This window comes from Rhinatrema bivittatum, chromosome 2 (assembly GCF_901001135.1).
Source record: "Rhinatrema bivittatum chromosome 2, aRhiBiv1.1, whole genome shotgun sequence".
Taxonomy (NCBI): Eukaryota; Metazoa; Chordata; class Amphibia; order Gymnophiona; family Rhinatrematidae; genus Rhinatrema; species Rhinatrema bivittatum.
Genome location: NC_042616.1, coordinates 317,101,946 through 317,124,797, shown reverse-complemented (window position 1 = coordinate 317,124,797; position 22,852 = coordinate 317,101,946). Strand labels below are relative to the sequence as shown.

At 45.8% G+C, this 22,852-nt stretch overlaps 1 protein-coding gene across 3 annotated transcripts in view; it reads left to right on the top strand.

Moving 5' to 3' along the window:
* Positions 1-21,204, top strand: part of C2H7orf57 (chromosome 2 C7orf57 homolog) — a 277,665-nt gene extending 256,461 nt beyond the window's left edge. For all 3 annotated transcript variants that reach the window (XM_029589760.1, XM_029589758.1, XM_029589759.1), the window contains exon 8: positions 20,447-21,204. In XM_029589760.1, coding sequence (XP_029445620.1) covers positions 20,447-20,472 — 26 coding nt within the window. In that variant the 3' untranslated portion in view covers positions 20,473-21,204. The remainder of the gene's footprint in view (positions 1-20,446) is intronic.
* Positions 21,205-22,852: the final 1,648 nt, after the last annotated feature.

Here is a 22,852-nt window from a genome sequence, read left to right as displayed (position 1 = left end):
TGGTTTCCTCTGTTCCTGCCATTCTCTCTCCTTCTGGCTCCATGGCTCCAATCTCAGGAAAGTACATGTTATTTCTTTTATACGGGTCAGTGTTTTGTTTATTTTGGTTTAAAGTTAAAAAATGAAAAAGTCAAAAAATGAAAAAGTCACAGGATTAGGACTGCAAAATTGGGGCTTTGGAGAAGGGAGACCCTGGCTCGGGGACTGAGCAAGGCTTGACTGTACAGGTCAGTGTGGCTGGCAGCTGTGCTAAAAGACTGAGGCTATGGGGGTTTTGAGGACTAGGCAGTCAGCGTGTGTTACGTGAGTGCAGGTATGTTGACTGCCATGGAACACAGGAAGCGCTGCAGCAGGTGTGGAGGCAATCCAACTTCTGTCGATATTAATCAAGCAAATGGATGCAGACCATTATTCCCTCTAAGCTGTGCGCAAATGGCAAAACTGACAGGTGAATTTTTAAAGGAGTTACAAATGTAAATATAACATACTATCATAGCAATTTTCAAAAGCCATTTACCTGCATTAAGTATACTTATTGACAATTCAATGGCATATATTGTAGCAATTTTCAAAAGTCCACGTGCATGGGTAAACTGCATTTGCACATGTCAAACCCAGTTTTAAGTGAGTAAATGCTTTTGAAAATCAGACTTATAGTGTGCATAAGAAATCCCGATGCTATTTGCATTATACTGGTTTGTAGAGCTCAAATTTGAACTCAGCTTATAAAAAGTTGCAGAAAAGAAACAAGTACATGTAGTGTCTAGGGATCCTTCTCCTGCCAGTTGCAGCAGATTGGAGTCCTATTATTCCTGGGGTGTGGGGGCTCCAATGATGGTTTAGATGACGAGGTATCAAACAGTCTCCCCTACTATTTCTCTCCTCCTCCAGACAGATGGAAGGCCCCAATAGAGGACCTCTCCTTTGCATGATTTGTCAGGTTGATGGTGGAAGCCATCCCCTTTACTTTGCAGACAGAGGAGGACACCAGGCACAAAATGCTGAATATCCTTCTGTACGTGGCTCCTTCTAAGGAGATTGTAGCAGTCCCAGTGCATGTGATCCTTCAGGAGTTGATGTTGAGGATGTGGGAGAATCCCCTCTCAGTGGCTCCTATTAATAAGAAGGCGGATGCGGTTTATCTCATTCAAGACTCCTGGATTCGATAAGCGCCAGCTTCCCCACCAGTCAAGAAGGAAAGTGTTTCAGTGTGCCATGCTCATTGCCTGCATAGCAGCCTATCCACTCTTATGAGCCAATATATGCGGGATATCCTGAAGCAAATGCAAGCGGTGGCCGAGCAGTTTCCTTAGAAGCATATGATTCTCTCCAGTCAATGGTGACCAAGCCAGGAGTATAGAAAATACAAGTTACAAGCAACTGACAGTGTTTTCAAGGCAGCATCGAGAGTCTCTGCTGTAGGAAGAGGGGCCTAAGGACTCACCTGGCTGAACGCCTCAGATCTCCTTCCAGAAGTGAAGTAGCGACTCGCTGATGTGCTGTGCATGGCAGAGAATCTCTTCGGAAATCATATTAAGGATGCAGTGGCACAGATCCGTGATCACTGTGCAATGTTTCAGCAGCTTTCCCCTCCCACTCCTGACCTCTCCTCTTCTAGGAGGTATCTGAGAACAGAGCAAAGGAAGCATTTCTTCCACCTGAGGAGACACTACCCTCTGCCCTCTTGGTCCCATGCTCAGTAGGCCCCTCACAGTCGCCCCAGGCAATAGAGGGTGCCTAAGCCCAGGTTGCATCCCAGTCAACACCTGGGATGGGTTTTTGACTGGACTGCAGAAAGCATAACCCAGATCCCAATACCTGTACCAAGGGACCTTCCGGTCAGTGACAGGCTACAGTTCTACGCAAACAGGTGGCCCAGTGTAACCCCAGACGAATGGGTCTTTGGCATTGTGCACAGAGTATACAAAGTAACCTATTGGGTATCCCGCCAAATCTTCCTCCAAGCCCACATTGAGGGCTCATAGCGCATCAGGAAGTGCTGCTTTCAGAGCTTTCCATCCTCTTAATGGCCAGAGTGGTCAAGCCTGTTCCACCAGGGCAGAAGGACAGGGATTTTACTCCAGGTACTTTTTGATTCCAAAGAAAACAGGGGGACTCCGTCCTATCCTAGATATAAAGGCCTTGAACAGGTTTCTCAAGAGAGAAAAGGTCAAGATGTTTTCCCTGGAAACATTGATCCTTTTTCTGCAAAATGGGGACTGGCTATGCTCTCTCAATCTAAAGGATGCTACACTCACATCAAGATCTTCTGCAGTCACCGGAAGTATCTCAGATTTATGGTTGGAAACTTGTACCTTCAGTGTCAAGTTCTGCCTTTTGGGCTTGCATCCACATCATGTATCTTCACAAAATTCTTAAACGTGGTGGTGGTGCACCTATGCAAGCTAGGGGTGCATGTGGTTCCCTATCTGGATGATTGATAATCTAGAGCACATCTCAGGCAGGAGTTGAGGAATTTGTGTGCATGACCATCCAAGTATTGGACTTACTAGGTTTGTCATCAGTTACCCCAAATCTCACCTTCGCCTGTCACCTCAGTTGGAGTTTATTGGAGCTCTGCTAAACATGACTCTGCCAGAACCTTCCTTCCACAGCCATGGGCTGTCACCCTGATGGCCATTATGACAGAGATTCAAGAGAGTCAGCAGACATCAGCTTGGCACATGCTGAGGCTGTTAGGCCACATGGCCACAACTGTTGACTTTGCCTTGCAATCCCAGTGGTGGCAGGCCACTCAGGATCTTAGGATTGCATCCAAGTTGCTTTGTTACTCCAGGACTCACTGTCCTAGTGGTGGGACAATTCCAATTTGGTACAGGAGGAGTTCCTCCATTACAAGTTGTCCTATCCATAGATGCATCCAATCTGGGTTGGGGAGCTCATATAGATGGGCTTTGCACCTAGGACTCATGGTCCGCCTGGGAATTTCAATATCAGATAAACTTCCTGGAGCTCTGGGCAATCTGGTACGTGCTATGGGCTTTCAGAGATCAGCTTTCCCACAAAATTGTACTGATTCAGACGGATGACCAAGTGGCAGTGTATTACATCAACAAGCAGGGAGGTATGGGATCCTACTTCCTGTGTTATGAAGTGGTCCAGCTGTGGGCCTGAGTCCTCTCTCAGGGGATGATGCTGAGGGCCACTTATCTGTCCAGTAAGAAAAACAGGGTGGCAGACATTGATTTGGTTCCTCAGACCCCCACGAATGATGGTCTCTGAACCAGGAAATAGAGAATGGGATCTTTTGCCTATAGGGTACTCCAGAGGTGGACCTATTTGTGGCATCCTGGAACAGGAAAGTCTCTCTTTTCTGTTCCACTTACAGGACACACAGCAAGCTGACCTCGGATGCCTTCACCTTCCACTGGGGCCAGGGACATCTGTATACATATCCTCCAGTTCCACTGATTGTGCAGACTTTGTTGAAGCTCAGGGAAGAAAAGGGGACTATGATCCTCATAGTCCCTCCTTGTCTGAGGCAGGTTTGTTTTCCATTTCTCTGAGCGTTATCCATCTGGAAATCAATCATACTGGGGACTTCCCCCAGATCTCCTCATTCAGGATCAAGGCAGGTTGCATTATCCCAGTCTTCAGTCCCTCTGGCTAACTGCCTGGATGTTGAAAGGCTAATTCTTCAACCTCTTGGTTTTTCTGAAAATCTGAAGACATAAAAGCCTCCTACCAGATAGTCCTATGGACTGAAGTGGAGGAAGTTTATCATATGGCATGAGCAAAAGGCCTTAGACTCTCTCTTGCTCAACACAAAAACTGCTTGACTACCTTCTACATCTTTCTGAGGCTAGTCTTAAGACCAGCTCGGTCAGGGTTCATCAGTGCAATTGGTACATATTAGCACAATGTAGAAGGTAAGCCCATCTCTGTACAGCATTTACTTGTAAGGTTTATGTAGGGTCTGCTTCACGTGAAGCTTCCCATCAGATCTCCTCTTGGGACCTCAGCTGATGAAAGCTGTTTTGAACTAATGCACTCTTGGGACCAGAAGGATCTGACCTGGAAGATCGTATTTTTGGTAGCAGTTACTGCAGCGTGTAGGGTCAGTGAGCTTCATGCCTTAGTGAGTGATCCATCTTATACTTGGTAACTTGGTAACTTTAAAATGAGTCCGCAGGCGCCCATACATATTCATATGGGCTTGCAAGCGCACATACTCTGGAATTTTAAATCATGCGCACAGTTGCGTACTATTAAAAAAATTATTTTTATTTTAATTTAATCTTTATTAATTTTTAACATTTCTCAAAGCATTAATCTTTGTTTGAAACATAGTATATCATATCAGGATCAAAAGGTAAATATCTTATAACTCTGAAACAAAACATCATCAATCTCCAATATTTCCCAATATTTTAACACTCATTAGACCCCTATCTGGGGGGGGGGGGGGGTGAAGTATCTTTTAACATTAAGAATATTTGGTCAGTTTAAACAGCACTCTTTCTAATAGGCATCTCTAAGTACTACTTGTAGATAGTAGTGCTTTCTTTGCTTCCACAAAGCTTCTCAGCTGATCAGGATGAAAAAAAATATAACTATTATTTTCATACTTTAGTACGCATTTACATGGGAACCTAAGAATATAGGAGGCTCTAAAAATTGTTGTTTTATTCCGCAATTCCATTAGATAAGTTCAATGTGGATTTCAGTTATGTATATTACATATTCAGTCATGTGTATATAGTTTAAAATACCCCTCCTGCACATGTGTGTGCTCCTACCTTTAAGTGGTTACTCGAGCAAAGTTACCTGAACAAGTTTCTAAAAAGAAAAAAGTTCAAGATGGTTTCCCTGGGCACTTTGATCCCTCTTTTGCAAAAAGGGGACTGGCTATGCTCCCTTGAGCTAAAGGACGCATATACTCATATTGAGATCTTCCTAGGTCACAAGAAGCATCTCCAATTTGTGGTGGGAGCACAGCACTTCCAGTACCGAGTGTTGCCATTTGTGCTCATGTCCGCCCCACAGGTCTTCACAAATTGCCTGGCTTTGGTGGCAGCGCACCTCCACAGACTGGGAGTGCCTTTCTTCCCGTATCTGGACTTCCCATATCTGGACGATTGGCTGGTTAAGAGCACGTCTCAGGCAGGGACCGTCAAGTCCATGCGCTTGACCATTCAGGTGTTGGAGTCACTAGAGTTCATTGTCAACTACCCAAAGTCCTATCTCAGTCTGTCACTGCAATTGGATTTCATAGGAGCCCTGCTAAACATGGCTCAGGCCAAGGCCTTTCTGCGTCACCAGAGGGCTGTCACCGTGGCGACCATTTTGGCAGATATTTAACAGAGCTAGCAGATGTTGGCCTGGCACATGTTGAGGCTAATGGGCCATATGGCCGCATCCGTCCATGTTACTCCCATGGCATGTTTACATATGCCCAATTGACCTTGAGGTCACAGAGGCGCCAGGCCACTCAGAGCCTCCAGGATTGCATTTGAGTCACCCCGTCTCTCTGGGACTCATTGTCCTGGTGGTGGATACTTTCCAATCTGGGACAGAGAATCTCATTTCGGAGTCTCCCCACTCAAATTATCCTAACCACAGATGCATCTACCCTAGGGTGGGGAGCTCATGTAGATGGGCTTGGTACCCAGGATCTTTGGTCCGTCAGGAACATTCTTGTCAAATTAACTTCCTGGAGATTTGGGCGATCAGGTAGGCTTTCAGAGATCGGCTGTCCAACAAAGTTGTCCTGATCCAGACTGACAGCTAGGTAGCCATGTTGTATATCACCAAGCAGGGAGGCACAGGATCGTACCTCTTATGTCAAGAAGCGGTCCAGATCTGGTCGTGAGCCTGTCCCATGGGAATGGTGCTCAGGGCCATGTACTTGGCCGGGACGGAGAACATGGTACTGGACAGGCTGAGTCGAGATTACAGACCCCACAAGTGGTCCTTGGATCAGGGGGTAGCGAATCACATATTCCACCCCTGGGGGAGCCCAGACATAGATCTGTTTGCATCCACCTGCAACAGGATGGTGCCTCAGTTCCGCTCTCTGTACAGGTCAGATTGCAAACCAGCTTCAGACGCCCTTGCCCATCATTGTGGCAGGGGTCTTCTGTATGCATATCCTCCGATTCCCTTAGTGGCGAAGACTCTCTTGAAGCTTTGCAAGAACAGAGGGACTATGATCCTCATTGGCTGAGTCAGGTCTGGTTTCCACTCCTGCAGCAGTTGTCCATCCGAAATCCAATCAGTCTGGGGACTTCCCCAGACCTCATCACGCAAGATCAGGGCAAGCTGCAGCATCCCAACCTCCAGGCCCTGTCTCTCACAGCCTGGATGTGTCTTGGGTCCTGGTGGCTTCTAGAAATCCTTCCACTAGTCCTATGGACTGAATTGAGGAGGTTTTCTATGTGGTGTGAACAGAAGGCTCTAGATCCGTTCTCCTGCCCAACACAAAAACTGCTTGATTACCTTCTACACCTATCAGAGGCTGGCCTGAAAACCAACTCCATTAGAGTTCATCTGAGTACAATTGGTGCATACCACCATGATGTAGATGGTACACCCATCTCTGTATAGCCTATAGTTGTATGTTTCATGCGGGGCCTGCTTCAGTTGAAACCTCCCCTAGGGCCTCCCGCTGTGTCTTGGGACCTCAACGTGGTATTAGCTCAGCTGATGAAAGCTCCTTTTGAGCCACTGCGCATCTGTGACCTGAAGTACCTGACGTGGATGGTCATATTTTTGGTGGCAATCACTTCAGCGCGCAGGGTAGGTGCACCTTGCGCATGCTGAGCCCCGATGGCTTTACACGTTCCCTCTGAGGCCGCTCCGAGGGGAAGGTGGGGGGGGGGGGGGCGGAAGGAAAGTTTCCTCTGAGGCCGCTCCGATTTCGGAGCGGCCTCTGAGGGAATGGGGAACATCATCAGGGTTTCCCTAGGGAAGTGCACAAGTGTGCACCCCCTTGTGCGTGCCGACCTCGGATTTTATAACATGTGCGCGGCTGCACACACATGTTATAAAATTGGGCGTAGATATGTGCGCGCCGGGTTGCGAGCACAAATCTACGCCCGCACGCATGTTATAAAATCTGGCCCATTGTATGCTATACTGGTTGTTCAAATAAAAAGTTACCAAAAAATAAAAATGGAGAATATCATAATACCTCTGTATCACTCCATGGTCAGAATGCACCTAGAATACTATGTCCATTCTAGTAGCTGCATCTCAGAAGAAGTGGAACAAGAAAAGGTACAGAGAAGGGTGACCAAAATGATAAAAGGGAAGGGAATGGAATGGGTCCCCTGAGGAAAGGCTAAAGAGGGTAGGGCTCTTCAGCTTGGAGAAGATAAGGGGGATATCTGCTAGAGGTCTATAAAATCATGAGTGGAGTGGAGCAACTAAATGTAAATCTGTTGTTTACTCTTCTTAAAAAAATACAAAGATTAAGGAATATTCCATTAAGTTATTAAGTAGTAAATTTAAAACAAATCAGAAAAAAATAATTTTTCACTCAACGCATAATTAAACTCTGGAATTCATTGCTGGAGGATATGGTAAAAGAAGTTAATATAGATGGGTTTAAAAACGGTTTGAACAAATTCCTGGAGGAAAAGTCCATAAACCATTATTAACCTGGTAGACCTGGGAAAAGCCATTACTTATCCTCTAGGTATAAGTAGCATGGAATCTGTTTTCTATTTGGGATCCTGCCAGGTACTAGTGACCAGAATTAGCCATTGTTGTCGATTTTAAAAGCGTTGAGCAAAAATGTCATATACGCAAGTATGTGGGCCACGCATGAGCAATGCAGATTTTTAAAGCCATGATTTACATATGTATATACGCATGCGTGAGCAAAAAGTAAGGGGGCAGAAAAGGGGCAGAGAATGAACATTCCATGGTGGGGCCAACAGATAAGTGCATAACACTGTATTTTAAAACCGGAGGCTGCAGCGTGTGGTGGCTTGTTAGCCGCGTAACTTTACTGCTGCTCCTGATGATGAGCAAGTCTGCAAATCTCGTGTTTTAGGGCTTACATGACAGGGGAGGGGGGCACGCAGGATGAGCATTTTAAAGCCAGCAAAGTCCTATGGAAGATATGTAAAGTAGGTTTGCTCAGTAACTTCTTATAATTAGGAGCATATTTTCGCATGACAGACATATTTTAAATGGGCTCATGATTTAAAATTGCAGCGTATCTCCGCTCACACGTGTATGGGAGCACATGTGTTCGTTTTAAAATTAGCCTGTTAGTCTGACTCAGTATGGCAGTTCTGAGTGCAGCTGACAGGATTGTAGTATATTATTATTTAATCTGAAATTTACAAACCATTTATGTCCTGTTGTTCACAGGGATGGTAACTTTCAAACAGGCATGCGGGCGCACATGTACTTGTGTGCGTCTGCACGCACCCAAAGGCACAGAAATTTTATAACATATGCACGCGTACATGCATGTATTATAAAATAATCTAATCATACATTTTGCAAGTGGGCTCACACAGCCACATAAAGTCGGGTTTGAGCCGTGCAAGTGGGGGAATTTTATGACAGGTGCAGGTCCATACCATGACCAGTTTCACCAGTTCATCCACCATTTATTTTCATTTCATTTATTAAAATGTATTAATCACAACACAAAATGGTCTAAGTGATTTCCAATAAAATAACTCATAGAAAGCATACATATCACATAATATACAAATAAAAGACAATTAATAAACAAACAAAAATTATAAGCCCCAAATATAAAAGGAAGAAAAAATAGAAAGTCTAGTAAAAGCCATCAAGGGAAGGCTCACTTCAATAAAAAGCTTTTAAAAAGAAGTCTGAATTTCTTAAGACAGTCTTCAAGCCGAAGCTCCAGTTCGCCCAGTCTAGAGCTAAGTCCTCTAAACCCCCCTGGTTCTTTAGCCTACACTCCCCCCAGTTACCCCCACACTTCTTAAATCCCTCAAGGATGCCAGTCTTTTGTTTGCTTGTTTTTTTAACTTTCACCTCCTCCATAACAGAAGTAAACTTATGTGGCACTGGACCTGGGCTCGTGCCCATGTGCATAGGGATTTGCACACATCTCTTGGCCACGCCCCAGTACACCCACATCCCACCCACACCATGCTCATGCCACGCCCCTTTTTTTATATTGCGAGATGTGCGCGTATCCCCCCACTTTATAAAATCTGGTGGACATGCGCAAGTGCTAGATGTATGCCCATTGCCGTTTTGGCACTCATGTCTCTTTTAAAATTCACCTCATAGTGTTTGAGCATTCCGTTGGGTAGATCACATTATTAATGAGCAAGTCTGCATCATCTGACTGATATTGCTTCCAATTTATGCAGCTTACTCACTGTGCTTTTCCTATTACGTGATAGACACAACAATTGCAAAATGATTTGGGCTATTGTATGTCCTATATGTTTTTATGCATGCTGGACATTGTTCTTTTTCTTGCAAATTATGCTGCAGATATGGTTACAGGTGGGTCACTTTGCTGTCACTTGTTGTAGCCATCAATGCTTCATTGATGTGTATCTGTTGTATTAATGCTGTCAGTCTGCTGGTCCTATTCCATAGTTCTCATTTGCAAGTCAGTAAGCTCTGTAGTGCAACACATTTCAGTAGCTATATTCAAATTTAAACCTTGTTCTCTCAGAAGATAGTGACATATACACTCATTGGCTATACCAAGGCATGGTTTTTCCTGAATTAGTTCATCGTTCCATGGGTGGTACTCACATGTAACTGCTTTATCTCTCAAACTTGTGATTCACCCTCCTCTTGTTTTCAGCAGCCAAATATGTAGTTTTCATATATTAAATTTTTTGTAGGCCTGAAATAGGCTTCCATTGCATCCAAAATGTCTTTTGTATTCTTTCCATGTTCCTCTGTAACGCTAAAAATTAAGCTTATATACACGGTGGCACAGTATCATCCTCCTCATGCAGTTGCTTGCACATTGGCTGACTTCTCATTTAAAAATGTATTTATTTATTTATTTAGGCATTTTATATACCATTGTTCCAAAAGAAGATCACAACTGTTTACAATATCCACATTCATATTTATGATCGACGATCACCTTCACCTTCTAGTTCAACACCACAGAGTATATATATTCTAGTTCATAATCATAAATATTCTAGGATATCACACTAGCACTATATAATCATATTCATACATTTTCTTGGTCTACCTAATAGTAAATTCAAGTTCCAATTCTACTAACAATACACCTCACATCATTCATTACTTATTGCTCGCTCCACTAACATTACCTCTGGTACTGATGTAACAGTTATCAGCATGCTGAGATAGATCTTTAAAAAGTACGCGCGTGCGAACAAACGTACGCCGGATTTTATATAAGATACGCGCGTAGCCGCACGTATCTTATAAAATCCGGGGTCTGCGCGCGCAAGGCTGCGCAAAATCGGCAGCCTGCGCGCGCTGAGCCGCACAGCCTGCCTCCGTTCCCTCCGAGGCCGCTCCGAAATCGGAGCAACCTCGAAGGGAACTTTCCTTCCGCGTCCCCCCACCTTCCCCTCCCTTCCCTTCTGCGCCCCCCCACCTTCCCCTCCATTCCCTAACCCACCCCCCAGCCCTACCTAAATCCCCCCCCTACCTTTGTTGGGCAAGTGCATGCCGCCTCGCATCCCCCGGCACAGGTCGCAGTGCCGGGGGACTCGGGACCATCCTCCCGGGCCCGCCTCCGAACCGTCACCATGCCCCCGGACCCTGTCCCCGGACACACCCCCTCTCACCCCTTTTACGAAGCCCCAGAACTTACACGCGTTCCGGGGCTTTGTGCGCGCCGGCGGCCTATGCAAAATAGGCACGCCGGCGCACGAGTGCCCTGCGCGCATAAATCCAGGAGGATTTAAGTGCACAGGGCTTTTAAAATCTAGCCCATTGGTATTTTACGATAAATCATAAGCATTTCTAAAGAGTCATGTTTTCAGTTCAAATTCTGCCCGGAAATTTTCCCAGTTGCTATTTATGTTATCTCTAACATTCACGCCTTCAAGAAGTATAATGTTGTTAGCAGCTGCTATGACACAGAAACAATTGTGTGCTGCATTGGTTATAGGAGAGCACATGCAGTCCTAAGCCAATCATTATCACTGCAAGCTTTGCACATCGGAAACTCTACTTCAGATGTAGGGAAGCAAAGTGGGTTCAGAAAGTTGTGGCACCATAATTTCATAGGTAGAAAAAAAGACAGCTGAAAACTGCTGTTGAACGGGTGCCATACTATTTTACCCAGCAAGCAACACAAAAAGATTAATAATGTAGCAACAATAAACTGGAAGTGGAAACAGTGAAATATAACAGTGAGCCACAAGGTGGCATCAGCCTATAAGTTACCATCTGTAACAAGTTCGGCTATCAAGCACATGTAAGAAGAGTTTTTCCCTTGGGTGTTTCAGCTTCTGTCCAACACACACAGTTCTTTTTTTTGTCAGCCATGCTGTCTCTATTCTTATTTGCTCCTGATAGGAGTTTAGCAATGTCAGCCACAAGTTTGAGTCCAGATAGGCAATCAGAACAGACAGTACCATTTCAGAGCCTTCTAAGTTGGCAGTGTGTTACATGAAAGACACTGATGCCTGTATTTCAGTTAATAAAAGAAAACAGATTGTGTAGATTTTATAAAGTTGCACGCGAGCTACCCGGCACGTGCACATGGACACCCAATTTTATAACATGCGCGCGCAGGTGCGTGCATGTTATAAAATCGGGGGTCGGCGCGCGCAAGGGGGTATACAATTGTGTGCCAAGCCGCGCTGCCTTCCCCTGTTCCCAACCCCCTACACTAACTTCCCTTCCCTTTCCCCTAACCAACCCCCCCCCCATCCCTGTCCTAATCCCCCCCAAAAAATTATTTTATCTGCTGTTCCTGTCTAGGGGCAGGTTGCGCATGCCAGCACCCGGCCAGCACGCGATCCTCCAACACAGCAGCAAATATCCTAACTTCTGATTTGAATATATATTCACTTTCTAATCAAAGAATCATTTTATTGTAACAGACTTTTCAAAATGTTGGTTAAGCTGAAATACTGCCTTTGGGTGCATAGTGCAAAAATATAATGACACACACCCTCAAACTGGGAACATTTTTCAGTGAAAAATGTGTAGGGGTTTGTTAAGATTTGGTCTATGAAAAGAGAACTCTGATTTTCATGCTAGCAGTACTTTGATCTCTGTGCGAAACTAGCAGGGACCTGTTCCTGCAACCTTTTCGTATTAGGCTCCATGGGATAGTGGGCAGCTGGGTATGTAGCATCCAAAAGTAAATCACACATTGGAAGAGAAAAAAATTAAATTACAAGTTTATAATTTGTTTTGCTTGACTATTTGTAAACTGATTTCACATCCCTGGTTATTAGTGACTAAAACTTGTTACTATAACAGGAGTAGGCAACTCTGGTCTTGAAGTGCCCACATGCAGGTCTGGGTTTTCAGGATATTCACAATGAATATGCATAGATATATTTGCATGATCTGCCTCCATTGTATGCAAATATATCTCATGCACATTCATTGTGGTTATCATGAAATCTAAACCTGTTGTGGCACTTGAGGATTTGAGTTGCCTACCCCTACTATATAATGTACTGTGAGGTTGATAATCTCATCCAAACAGGACAGGAACCCAAACCAGTAAAACAACCATTGATTTATCTCTCAAATCTTATTGGATTCTTGCAAGAGGTCGTAAATGGACCACACAATTTTTTCTAAAGTCTTGTGAGAATCCATTGCTTTTTTTAATAAAAAAATTGAGCAATGAATATTCATTTACATTTGATCTATTAACAGGATTCCACCTCTTTAACAAGCAGCAGCCTTTCTAGCCCTATTGCACCTTAATTATGACTAGTAGGGTTTTCTAAACTGAGTCTTGAGGACCCTACACCAGGTCTGGTTTTCAGGATAATCCAAATATGCAAATTCACCTGTTTATAGATCAAATGTAAAAGTTATTCATAGACGATAGCCTAAAAAACATATCTGGTTGAGGGTCCCAAAGACTGTTTGGAAAACTTGCTTAATGGTGCACTTTTATGACTGCCTCTCGTCCTTCAAATATCACATCCTCTCGCTGCCTGAGAGACCAGGCAGCCCACATACATAAAGCCAAATTTTTATGAGTGAGACATTTTCATGTTTTCTGATGTCATAGAGTTCTCTGCCCTATTATCACAGTGGCTTGTAGTTCATTTCTTACCTTAACAAAAAGGCGGTAATTTTCAAAAGCATTTTCACATGTAAATCTGGGTTTTAACCCAGGACAAGCAGGATGATAGTCCTCACATATGGGTGATATTTCTGGACAGAGCCCTATCACGGAAAACTTTCTGTCAAAGTTTCTGAAACGTTTGACTGGCACACTGAGCCCACTGAGCAAACCCAGCATGCCATGATCCCTCGAGCCACAGGCGTCTCCCTTCAGTCTTCGTTTTTCCGCGCTGCAGTTAGCATCATGGTGAAGGAGCCCTGTGTGAGTTTCCTCACACAAAGTACTTAGAGAAAAAGTTTTTAAAAATTTATCAATTTACCCCTTCATAGGGGTCTCCCTTTCTCCACCGGCTGGTGAGTACTTGATTTTTCCCAGTCGATTCTGGTTAAACAGATTTTCTGTCAGAAGTCGACGGCCTTCATAATGGCAACGGGTCCGGCCTTCATAATGGCAACGGGTTTTCAAAAATGCCCGAACTGCCCTTGCACTATGTCTATCACCAACCCGCATGTCGAGTGTGTGCTGTGCTTAGGCGAATCTCATATCGTCTCCTCCTATCCACAGTGCACCAAAATGACGGCCAAAGGCAGGTGAGCCTGTCAAGAGAAGATGGAACATCTCTTCCATAATCAACTAATGCCATTGACGTTGACATCGACTCAGTTGTCTCTGGCTGGAGCGGCCAAAATGTTAGTCGTCCGAAAACGTCGTCCTGACGGATCCGGTGACCAATTATCACCGACTCCATCCTGGTCAACTGTAAAATCTTCATCGGTGTTTGAGAAAAAGGGCACTGAATATCATGAGAATCATCGCCATCGGCATCGACGGATGTCGACGCCCGATGTTGCATCGATTCTGGGAACTCCGTCAATGCCAGAAGAACCATCTATTTATTTTATTTAAGTGTTTTTATATACTGGTATTCGTACATACATCATATCGGTTTACTTCGAACTTAACTTAACAAGATACAATGAAACAGGTGGAACATGTTTAGAACAATATAAGAGAACTTAAGACAGTTTAAAAAAACAGGGAAATAAACAAGCTACAGGGAAACAGGTTGGAACATGTTTAGAACAATTTAAGGCATTATAATACAATTTAACACAATTTAATACAATTTAAATTAGTTTAGAACAATTTGAATAGAGTACAGAGAACTAAGTACAGGTGGGGAGGAATCATGATAACGGGGGGGGGACGGGGGATGGCGAGCCCCATTCAGGGTAAGCCTGCTTAAAGAGTCATGTCTTAAGTTGCCATGTCTTAAGTTGTCATGTTGCCATGTCTTAAGTTGCCGAATAGGTCTCGAGTGGAAGGGCCATCAATACCCTCGATGCCTCTCACTCCAAGGTGATCCCCACCGGTAACAGTGCCGGGTACCGAGCCACCACAGGGACTTGTGGAAGAGCCGGCTACGCCTTCTCTGCCACCCCCTATAGATGCTCTGACCTTACCAGCTATACGGGAGAAACTGGACGGTTTTATCCACCAGGCAGTCAAAGACGCTCTCCGAAACCTTCAACCATCGGGGCTGATGCCTGCACCGACACCATCTCAGCCACCGATGCCCACGCCGATGCCACTGCCGATGTCGGCACTGGTGCCACTACCGATGCCCGCGCCGCTGCCAATGCCAGCGCCGGACCTTTCAGTCTTCGCACCAATACTCTTAAAGCTTGTTACCCTCATCGGTGCTCTCCCAATGCAACCCTTCCCAACGACACCGAAAATACCGATTCCCATTGGTGAAGACGACGCTTCCGGAGCTTCTCCGATGCCTGAACCCGTACCAGGACCGTCTGGAATTTCTCGGCCGAGAATTCCGATGTCTCCATCAATGCCAATTTTCCTCCATCGATGCCACCACAGAAGCCATCGATGCCTTTGTTCATACCTCACACTACTCCTCCACGATGTCCTTTATCAGACACCTGGTATGAGGGAGACACTGATTCTTTATCGGAAGATTTATTCTCTGAGCCATCCCCCCCTGAAGAAAGAAGGAAGTCACCATCAGAGGACCTTTCCTTCTCAAATTTTGTAAAGGAGATAGCTGATATCATTCCTTTCCAGCTAGTGGCTGAAGAGGACACTTGGCAATACCGGTCCATGAAGTCCTGGTTGACCTACAACATAGGCTGTGGGAACATCCCTGTTCAATCCCACCAGTGAACAAGAGGATGGATGCCACCTACCTAGTACAACATATACCAGGTTACCAAAGCCCCAACTTCTACACCAATCTGTGGTGATAGAATCTACCCAGAAAAAGTCAAAGAGGATCCGTCAACACTCCTCTACACCTCCTGGCAAGGAAAAAAAGTTTTTAGATACTCTTGGCAGGAAGGTTTTCCAAGGTTCAATGCTTGTCTCCAGGATTGCGTCATATCAATTATATATGACTCAGTATCAACGCAACCTATGGAAGTAGATGCAACAGCTTTCTGAGTCCTTACCTCAGCAATATCAATACTCAGTGAATAACATCTTACACAAGGGTCTAGAAGTAGGCAAGCATGAAGTCCGTGTAGCCTATGATTGTTTTGAAACCTCATCCAGGATGGCTGCAACGGGAATTAGTGCCCGTAGATGGGCCTGGTTGAAAGCCTCTGACCTCAGACCTGAGGTTCAGGAAACGTTAGCAGATCTGCCTTGTGCTGGTGACAGCCTTTTTGGGGGAAAGGTTCAAAATGCAGGGGTGCAGCTAAAAAAACATTCTGAAACTCTGCGCCAACTCTCTGCTGTTCCAACAGAAACGCCCTCTTCTGCACCCTATTACAGACCACGGAGGTATTATCCACCAGCTCCCCATGGTAGGGCATTCAAAGAGGAAGTCAACCTAGACAACCAAGAGCTTCTAGGCCTCAACCTCCACCTCAGACAGGCCTAGCATCAGGATTTTGAGAACCTGCCAGAGGACAGCAGCGACTCCACCAATCCGATCCCAAATCTACCAGTGGGAGGTTGGTTCTCTTTCTTTCAACCCAATTGTTCAAACATCACAACAGATCAATAGGTACTATCCATTATAACACAAGGTTACCAACTGGATTTTCTCACAGTACCAAAAGACTCCACCAAAGTCTCTTTGGCTACACAAAGATCATATCACTCTCCTGAAAACAGAATTATCCACCCTTCTGAGAGCCAGGGCCGGGGAACCATTTCCCTGACCTCAGCAGGGCAGAGAATTCTACTCCTGTTATTTCCTCATTCCAAAGAAAACAGAAGGCCTACATCCCATCTTAGACCTCTGAAATCTCAACAAATTTCTACGAAAAGAAAAACTCAGGATGGTCTCATTAGGCACCATGCTTTCCCTTCTTCAAGTAGGAGATTGGTTCTGTTCTCTGGATCTGCAAGACGCTTCTGCTCACATTCCAATATTCCCTCCTCATCGCACGTTTCTATGCTTCCTGGTGGGACATCAGCATTTCCAATGCCGGGTTCTGCCATTCGGACTTGCCTCAACACCCCGAGTATTCACAAAGTGCCTAGCGGTGGCAGTGGCCCATTTGCACAAGGAAAGTATACACGTCTTTCCTTACCTGGACGACTGGCTCATCAAAAGCCAGTCAAAACAAGGAGCTCTCAACTCTCTCAGGCTCACAATCAATCTGCTCCACTCATTGGGATTCCTAATCAATTATCAAAAATCCCACCTCATACCATCTCGCCTACTGCAGTTCATCGGAGCAGAGTTGAACACTTCCTCCCAAAGGACCGCGCAGAGACACTCTCCACATTAGCGAAATCTCTGCACACAAAGAAACATGCGACAGCCCATCAGTTTCTAACTCTGCTCGGCCACATGGCCTCCACAGTCCATGTCACACCTATGGCCAGATTAGCCATGAGAATAACCCAATGGACATTAAGATCACAGTGGATACAAGCCATTCAACCACTGTTGTCTCCAATTCAAATAACCCACCAACTATGTTCATCTCTCCTCTGGTGGGCGAACACGAACAACTTGCACACAGGCCTACCCTTCCAACAACCAGTTCCGCAAGTAACTTTAACTACAGATGCATCCACCTTAGGTTGGGGAGCTCACATAGACAATCTCCAGACTCAAGGTACTTGGACAAAACTCGAAACAACATTTCAAATCGATTTCCTGGAACTTCGAGCTATACGTTATGCTCTATGGGGCGGATTTTCAGAGCCCTGCTCGCGTAAATCCGCCCAAAACCGGGCGGATTTACGCGAGCAGGGCCCTGCGCGCCGGGAAGCCTATTTTACATAGGCCTCCCGGCGCGCGCAGAGCCCCGGGACTCGCGTAAGTCCCGGGGTTCTCCGAGGGGGCGTGTCGGGGGGCGGGCCCGGTCTTCGCAGCGTTTCAGGGGCGTGTCGGCAGCGTTTTGGGGGCGGGTACGGGGCGTGGCTACGGCCCAGGGGCGTGGCCGCGCCCTCCGTACCCGCCCCCAGGTCGCGGCCCGGCGCGCAGGAGGCCCGCTGGCGCGCGGGGATTTACGCCTCCCTCTGGGAGGCGTAAATCCCCCGACAAGGTAAGGGGGGGTTTAGACAGGGCCGGGCGGGTGGGTTAGGTAGGGGAAGGGAGGGGAAGGTGAGGGGAGGGCAAAGGAAAGTTCCCTCCGAGGCCGCTCCGATTTCGGAGCGGCCTTGGAGGGAACGGGGGTAGGCTGCGCGGCTCGGCGCACGCCGGCTATACAAAATCCATAGCCTTGCGCGCGCCGATCCAGGATTTTAGTGGATACGCGCGGCTCCGCGGGTATCTACTAAAATCCAGCGTACTTTTGTTTGCGCCTGGAGCGCAAACAAAAGTAGGCTATTCGCGCGCCTTTTAAAATCCGCCCCAATATGCGTTCAAGGACTGTCTTTCACACAAGACTGTTCTCATACAAACAGACAACATGGTAGCCATGTGGTACCTGAACAAACAAGGAGGCACAGGCTCGTATCTCCTCTGCTAAGAATCCGCACAGATTTGGGATTGGGCCCTGACACACTCCATGTTTCTCCGGACCACTTATCTAGCAGGCATACACAACGTAGTTGTAGATCGCCTTGGTCGTCAGTTCCATCCCCACAAATAGTCCCTAGATCCTTTTGTGATGACCAGAATATTCCAACGCTGGGGCCAACCAACCATAGACCTCTTTGCATCCGAACTGAATCGCAAAGTGGACAGATTCTGCTCCCTATACCAGCAGACCAACAAGTTCGCCAGGGATGCCTTTGCTCGCCCCTGGAATTCAGGCCTTCTATACGCATATCCCCTCGATACCGCTGATAACCAAAACTCTAGTGAAGCTACAACAGGACAAAGGGTTAATGATACTCATAGCCCCATACTGGCCGCGACAAGTGTGGTTTCCCATACTTCTCGACCTCTCGATCAGAAAACCAATTCGCCTGGGCACAGCTCCCACTCTCATAACTCAGGATCAGGGCAGGTTGCGCCATCCCAACCTTCAATCCCTATCTCTAACAGCCTGGATGTTGAAAGCTTGATCCTGCAACCACTCAATCTTTCAACTAATGTGTCTCAAGTGCTTGTGGCTTCACGTAAACCTTCCACACGAAAAACCTATCGTTCTAAGTGGAAAAGATTCACCACATGGTGCACGCAGAAAAGTATTGACCCCTTTTTCTGCCTCACATCATCTTTATTAGACTTTCTTTAACACCTTTCAGACTCTGGCTCCAGACTACGTCAGTAAGGGCACATTTAAGGGCTACCTCAGCTTTCCATAATACAATAGGGGATGCACCGATATCAGCGCAACCCCTTGTCAGTAGGTTTATGAGAGGTTTAATTCACCTTAAACCCCAGTTACGGTCACCAGTCACAGAATGGGACCTTAATGTAGTACTAACAAGACTCATGCGTTCTCCCTTTGAACCCATGGATTCCTGCGATGTTAAATTTCTTACATGGAAGGTTCTCTTCCTAGTGGCTATTACATCTGCTAGAAGGGTTAGTGAGTTACAAGCACTTGTCACATACTCACCCTATACCAGGTTCCTACATGACCGAGTGGTCCTCCGTACTCACCCAAAATTCCTTCCCAAGGTGGTTACGGATTTCCACTTGAATCAATCCATAGTCTTGCCCACATTCTTCCCAAGACCTCACTCTCACAAGGTGAGAAGATTTTGCACACCTTAGACTGTAAACGTGCACTTGCATATTACCTAGACCGCACTGCTGAACATAGGAAATCTACTCAACTCTTTGTTTCTTTTGATAAAAACAAACCAGGTAAAGCAGTGGGAAAACAAACTCTAACTGGCTTTCAGATTGTATAGAGTTCTGCTATGACAAAGCTGGCCTTCCTCTCCAGGGACGAGTAAATGCACACTCAGTAAGAGCAATGTCAACCTCAGTAGCACACTATCATTCAGTGCCAATCCTTGACATATGTAAAGCTGCAACATGGAGTTCTCTTCACACCTTTGCAGCTCATTATTGTTTGGACAAGGAAGGACGACAAGATTCAGCCTACGGAAAATCTGTCTTAAAGAACTTGTTTCCAGCATAATCCCAACTCCTTCCGCATCCAACCTGCTGTGATTTCAGACTGCCTCATTTTTTCCAACAGTACACCAGTTGTTGTGCCCGTTGCACAAGTTGTTTGCTGTTGGTCCAATACAAGAATGACTCAGCCTGTAGCTTGCTAATCACCCATATGTGAAGACTATCATCCTGCTTGTCCTGGGATAAAGCAAAATAGCTTACCTGTAATAGGTGTTATCCCAGGACAGCAGGATATAGTCCTCACGAAACCTATCCGCCACCCCGTGAAGTTGGGTCCGATACGTTTTATTATTTTATTTTTGCTAACGTTTATTGCTACACATGAGACTGAAGGGAGACCCCTGTGGGTCAAGGGATCATGGCATGCTGGGCATGCTCATTGGGCTCAGTGTGCCAGTCAAAAGTTTCTAGAAACTTTGACAGAAAGTTTTCCGTGATAGGGCTACGTCCAGTGACGTCACCCATATGTGAGGACTACATCCTGCTGTCCTGGGATAACACCTATTACAGGTAAGCAATTTTGCTTTACTCCTGTAAGTGGACTTTTGAAAATTGCTACATTTACACACATAACTTCTTTGAAAATTCACTGCATAGTGAATATTTATTGTGCCAAAGTGCTGGCACTGATAGAATCAATTATAGCTATACATATGCTTTTATTATTCACATGTTTTCTTCTATTGATTTTGCAGGTTCAGAGACGAGCCAGCCCGAATAAACACTTGCAGGCACCAAGTCAAAAGAATGGATTCATAGACACAACATAGCTTTTATAACTATTTAAAACAGATTTTAGAAATTTCGGCATTAGCAAAAAAGAACAAGTCGACTTGCAGAACTGATATTTGCACTCCTGGGCCGAAGTCTGTTAGGTGACTTATCTCTAATCATTTAAGGTTAACATGAAAAAGATAATATTTTCCTCCAGTTTCTTAATTTGTACTAGTTAATTGTTTCCATAGATTTCAAAAGTAGTACACCAATAAAACCCTATCTCATGGTAGTGTACCATCAGGTCCACAATAAATTATAAATGAATAGAATTACATTACAACTGTAAGTACATGAGAACAATAATGATAACATTGATCCAGATTCACTAGTGATTTTTTCATAGGCACAAAATAATAAGAAACCTTAAGTGAATGAGTCCCATTGCTTTTGTGAGCTCTCCACTTAAGAGGCTGTTGGGCAGTCCGCACACTCCTAAAAAGCAGTTACATGGCCAGTCACTCCACAGAGGGATGCTCATCTGTGTTTGAACTGCTAGACTGTGTAATATGCTTTTGAGCTTGTTGGCATGCTCTAAAACAAATTAGTATAATTACGATTAAGCATTAGGAAATGTATTGTGTCCTGCATTCAATTTGCTATGAGTTACAGTGGGATCTGACAGGAGAAGCCTGTTGATACTCAGAACTGAAGAAGGGATTTTAAAAAAATAAAGAATTTTGAAAAAAGCTGTGTCTTTTTTTTTATTCTATTTTAAAAGCATTAATCCTCTTAGATAGATAGTATTGATTGTCAATTATTGGTCCTGACTTCTATTAGATTCCCTCACCTTCAGCTTTGGACACCCAGTTTCTCATGGCTTGCAGCAAATCTTGTTACAGTATTTCATATACATTAAAAAGTATATTTATCAAGGATTTTCATTTTCCCAAAGTCCATTATATTCCTCTTTCAGATTTTTATCCAAGAATTGTGTTGCTAAAGCAGGTATTAGTGAGAGGTCCTTTGATAGGAAATTTATTTTCACAAAAATAGAATAATATACAGTTGCTAAAAGTAGAGAAATGACAGAAACACTGGCATGCTTAAACAGCAAGTGAATCACATGCTATGAAACAAGGATCATATACCCTGTGTTAGGAATTGTGGAGCTGGCGCTACCTGTAGGGTTGAGCCCCGCAGATTCCCACCATCGGGAGGCGAGGCTGGCCGGGAGCAGAGGCAAACAGGAATTTTGCCAGTACTAGCCCTCGTTACCCGCAGTTTGAGCCCTTGGGTGCTGGGGCCAGCTGGTCTTAGGTGGGCCTCTGTGTAGCTGGTCCCAGAGGAACAGGCGGCTGGAAGCAGGGAGTGTCAGAGAGATCAGAGTCAGTCCAAGGTCGAGGTACCCTCGAGGAGAGAGAGAAGGCCTCAAGGGATGAGATGCTACAGCAGTTCCGGAGACAGTAGAGCAGGACCATGTGGGAGCAGGCCCCGTGGAAAGAAAGTGCAGGAGCAGAGGCCTGTATAATGTATGTTGAAGTAGGCCCTGAGTTGGGAATCTGCTGTGACAGGTTCTAGTGGAGTAGAAGCGCTGAGGCACTGCCTGAAGTGCGGTAGCACAGTAGCAGGGCCCTGTGAAGTAGAAGTGCTGAGAGATGCCACGAGGAGCAGGAACACAGAGACACAGTCCTGTAATGTAGAGGCGCTGAGACAGGTCCTGAGTGGGACATAGAAGCTCTGACCCAGGCCCCGAGGGGCAGAAGCACTGTGACAGGGTCTCGCGATGTAGCAGCACTGAGCCAGGTCCCGAGGAGCGGGAGCACTGAGGCAGGTCCCAGATGTAGAAGCGCTGAGGCAGGCCCCAAGGAGCGGGAGCACAGAGGCAGGGTCCCAGATGTAGAAGTGCTGAGCCAGACCCTGAGGAGCGGGGCGCCGAGGCAGGGTGCCAGATGTAGGAGCGCTGAGGCAGGCCCCGAGGAGCAGGAGCGCAGAGACTGGGTCCCAGATGTAGAAGCACAGAGCCAGGTCCCGAGGAGCGGGAACGCAGAAGCAGGGTCCCGGATGTAGAAGCGCTGAGGCAGGCCCCAAGGAGCAGGAGCACAGAGACAGGATTCTGACGAGCAGAGCAGGGATCCGTAGAATAGAAACAACAGGTCCGGAGTACTGGAGCAAGCACCAGCTAGGAACCAGGGAACTCGTTGCCAAATCAGTTAGTGGTGGAGAGAGGTAGTCCTTAAATATCCCAGGCCGGTGATATCATCAGCCAGGGACGAGTCTGAAGTTCCCGTCATTGGCCCTTTAAAGGGAGGACAGATGGTGCGCGCATGTGCCTAAGGAGGCCCAGGATCGGAACGCTGGTCGGCAGTGTCCCAGCCCCCACGTGG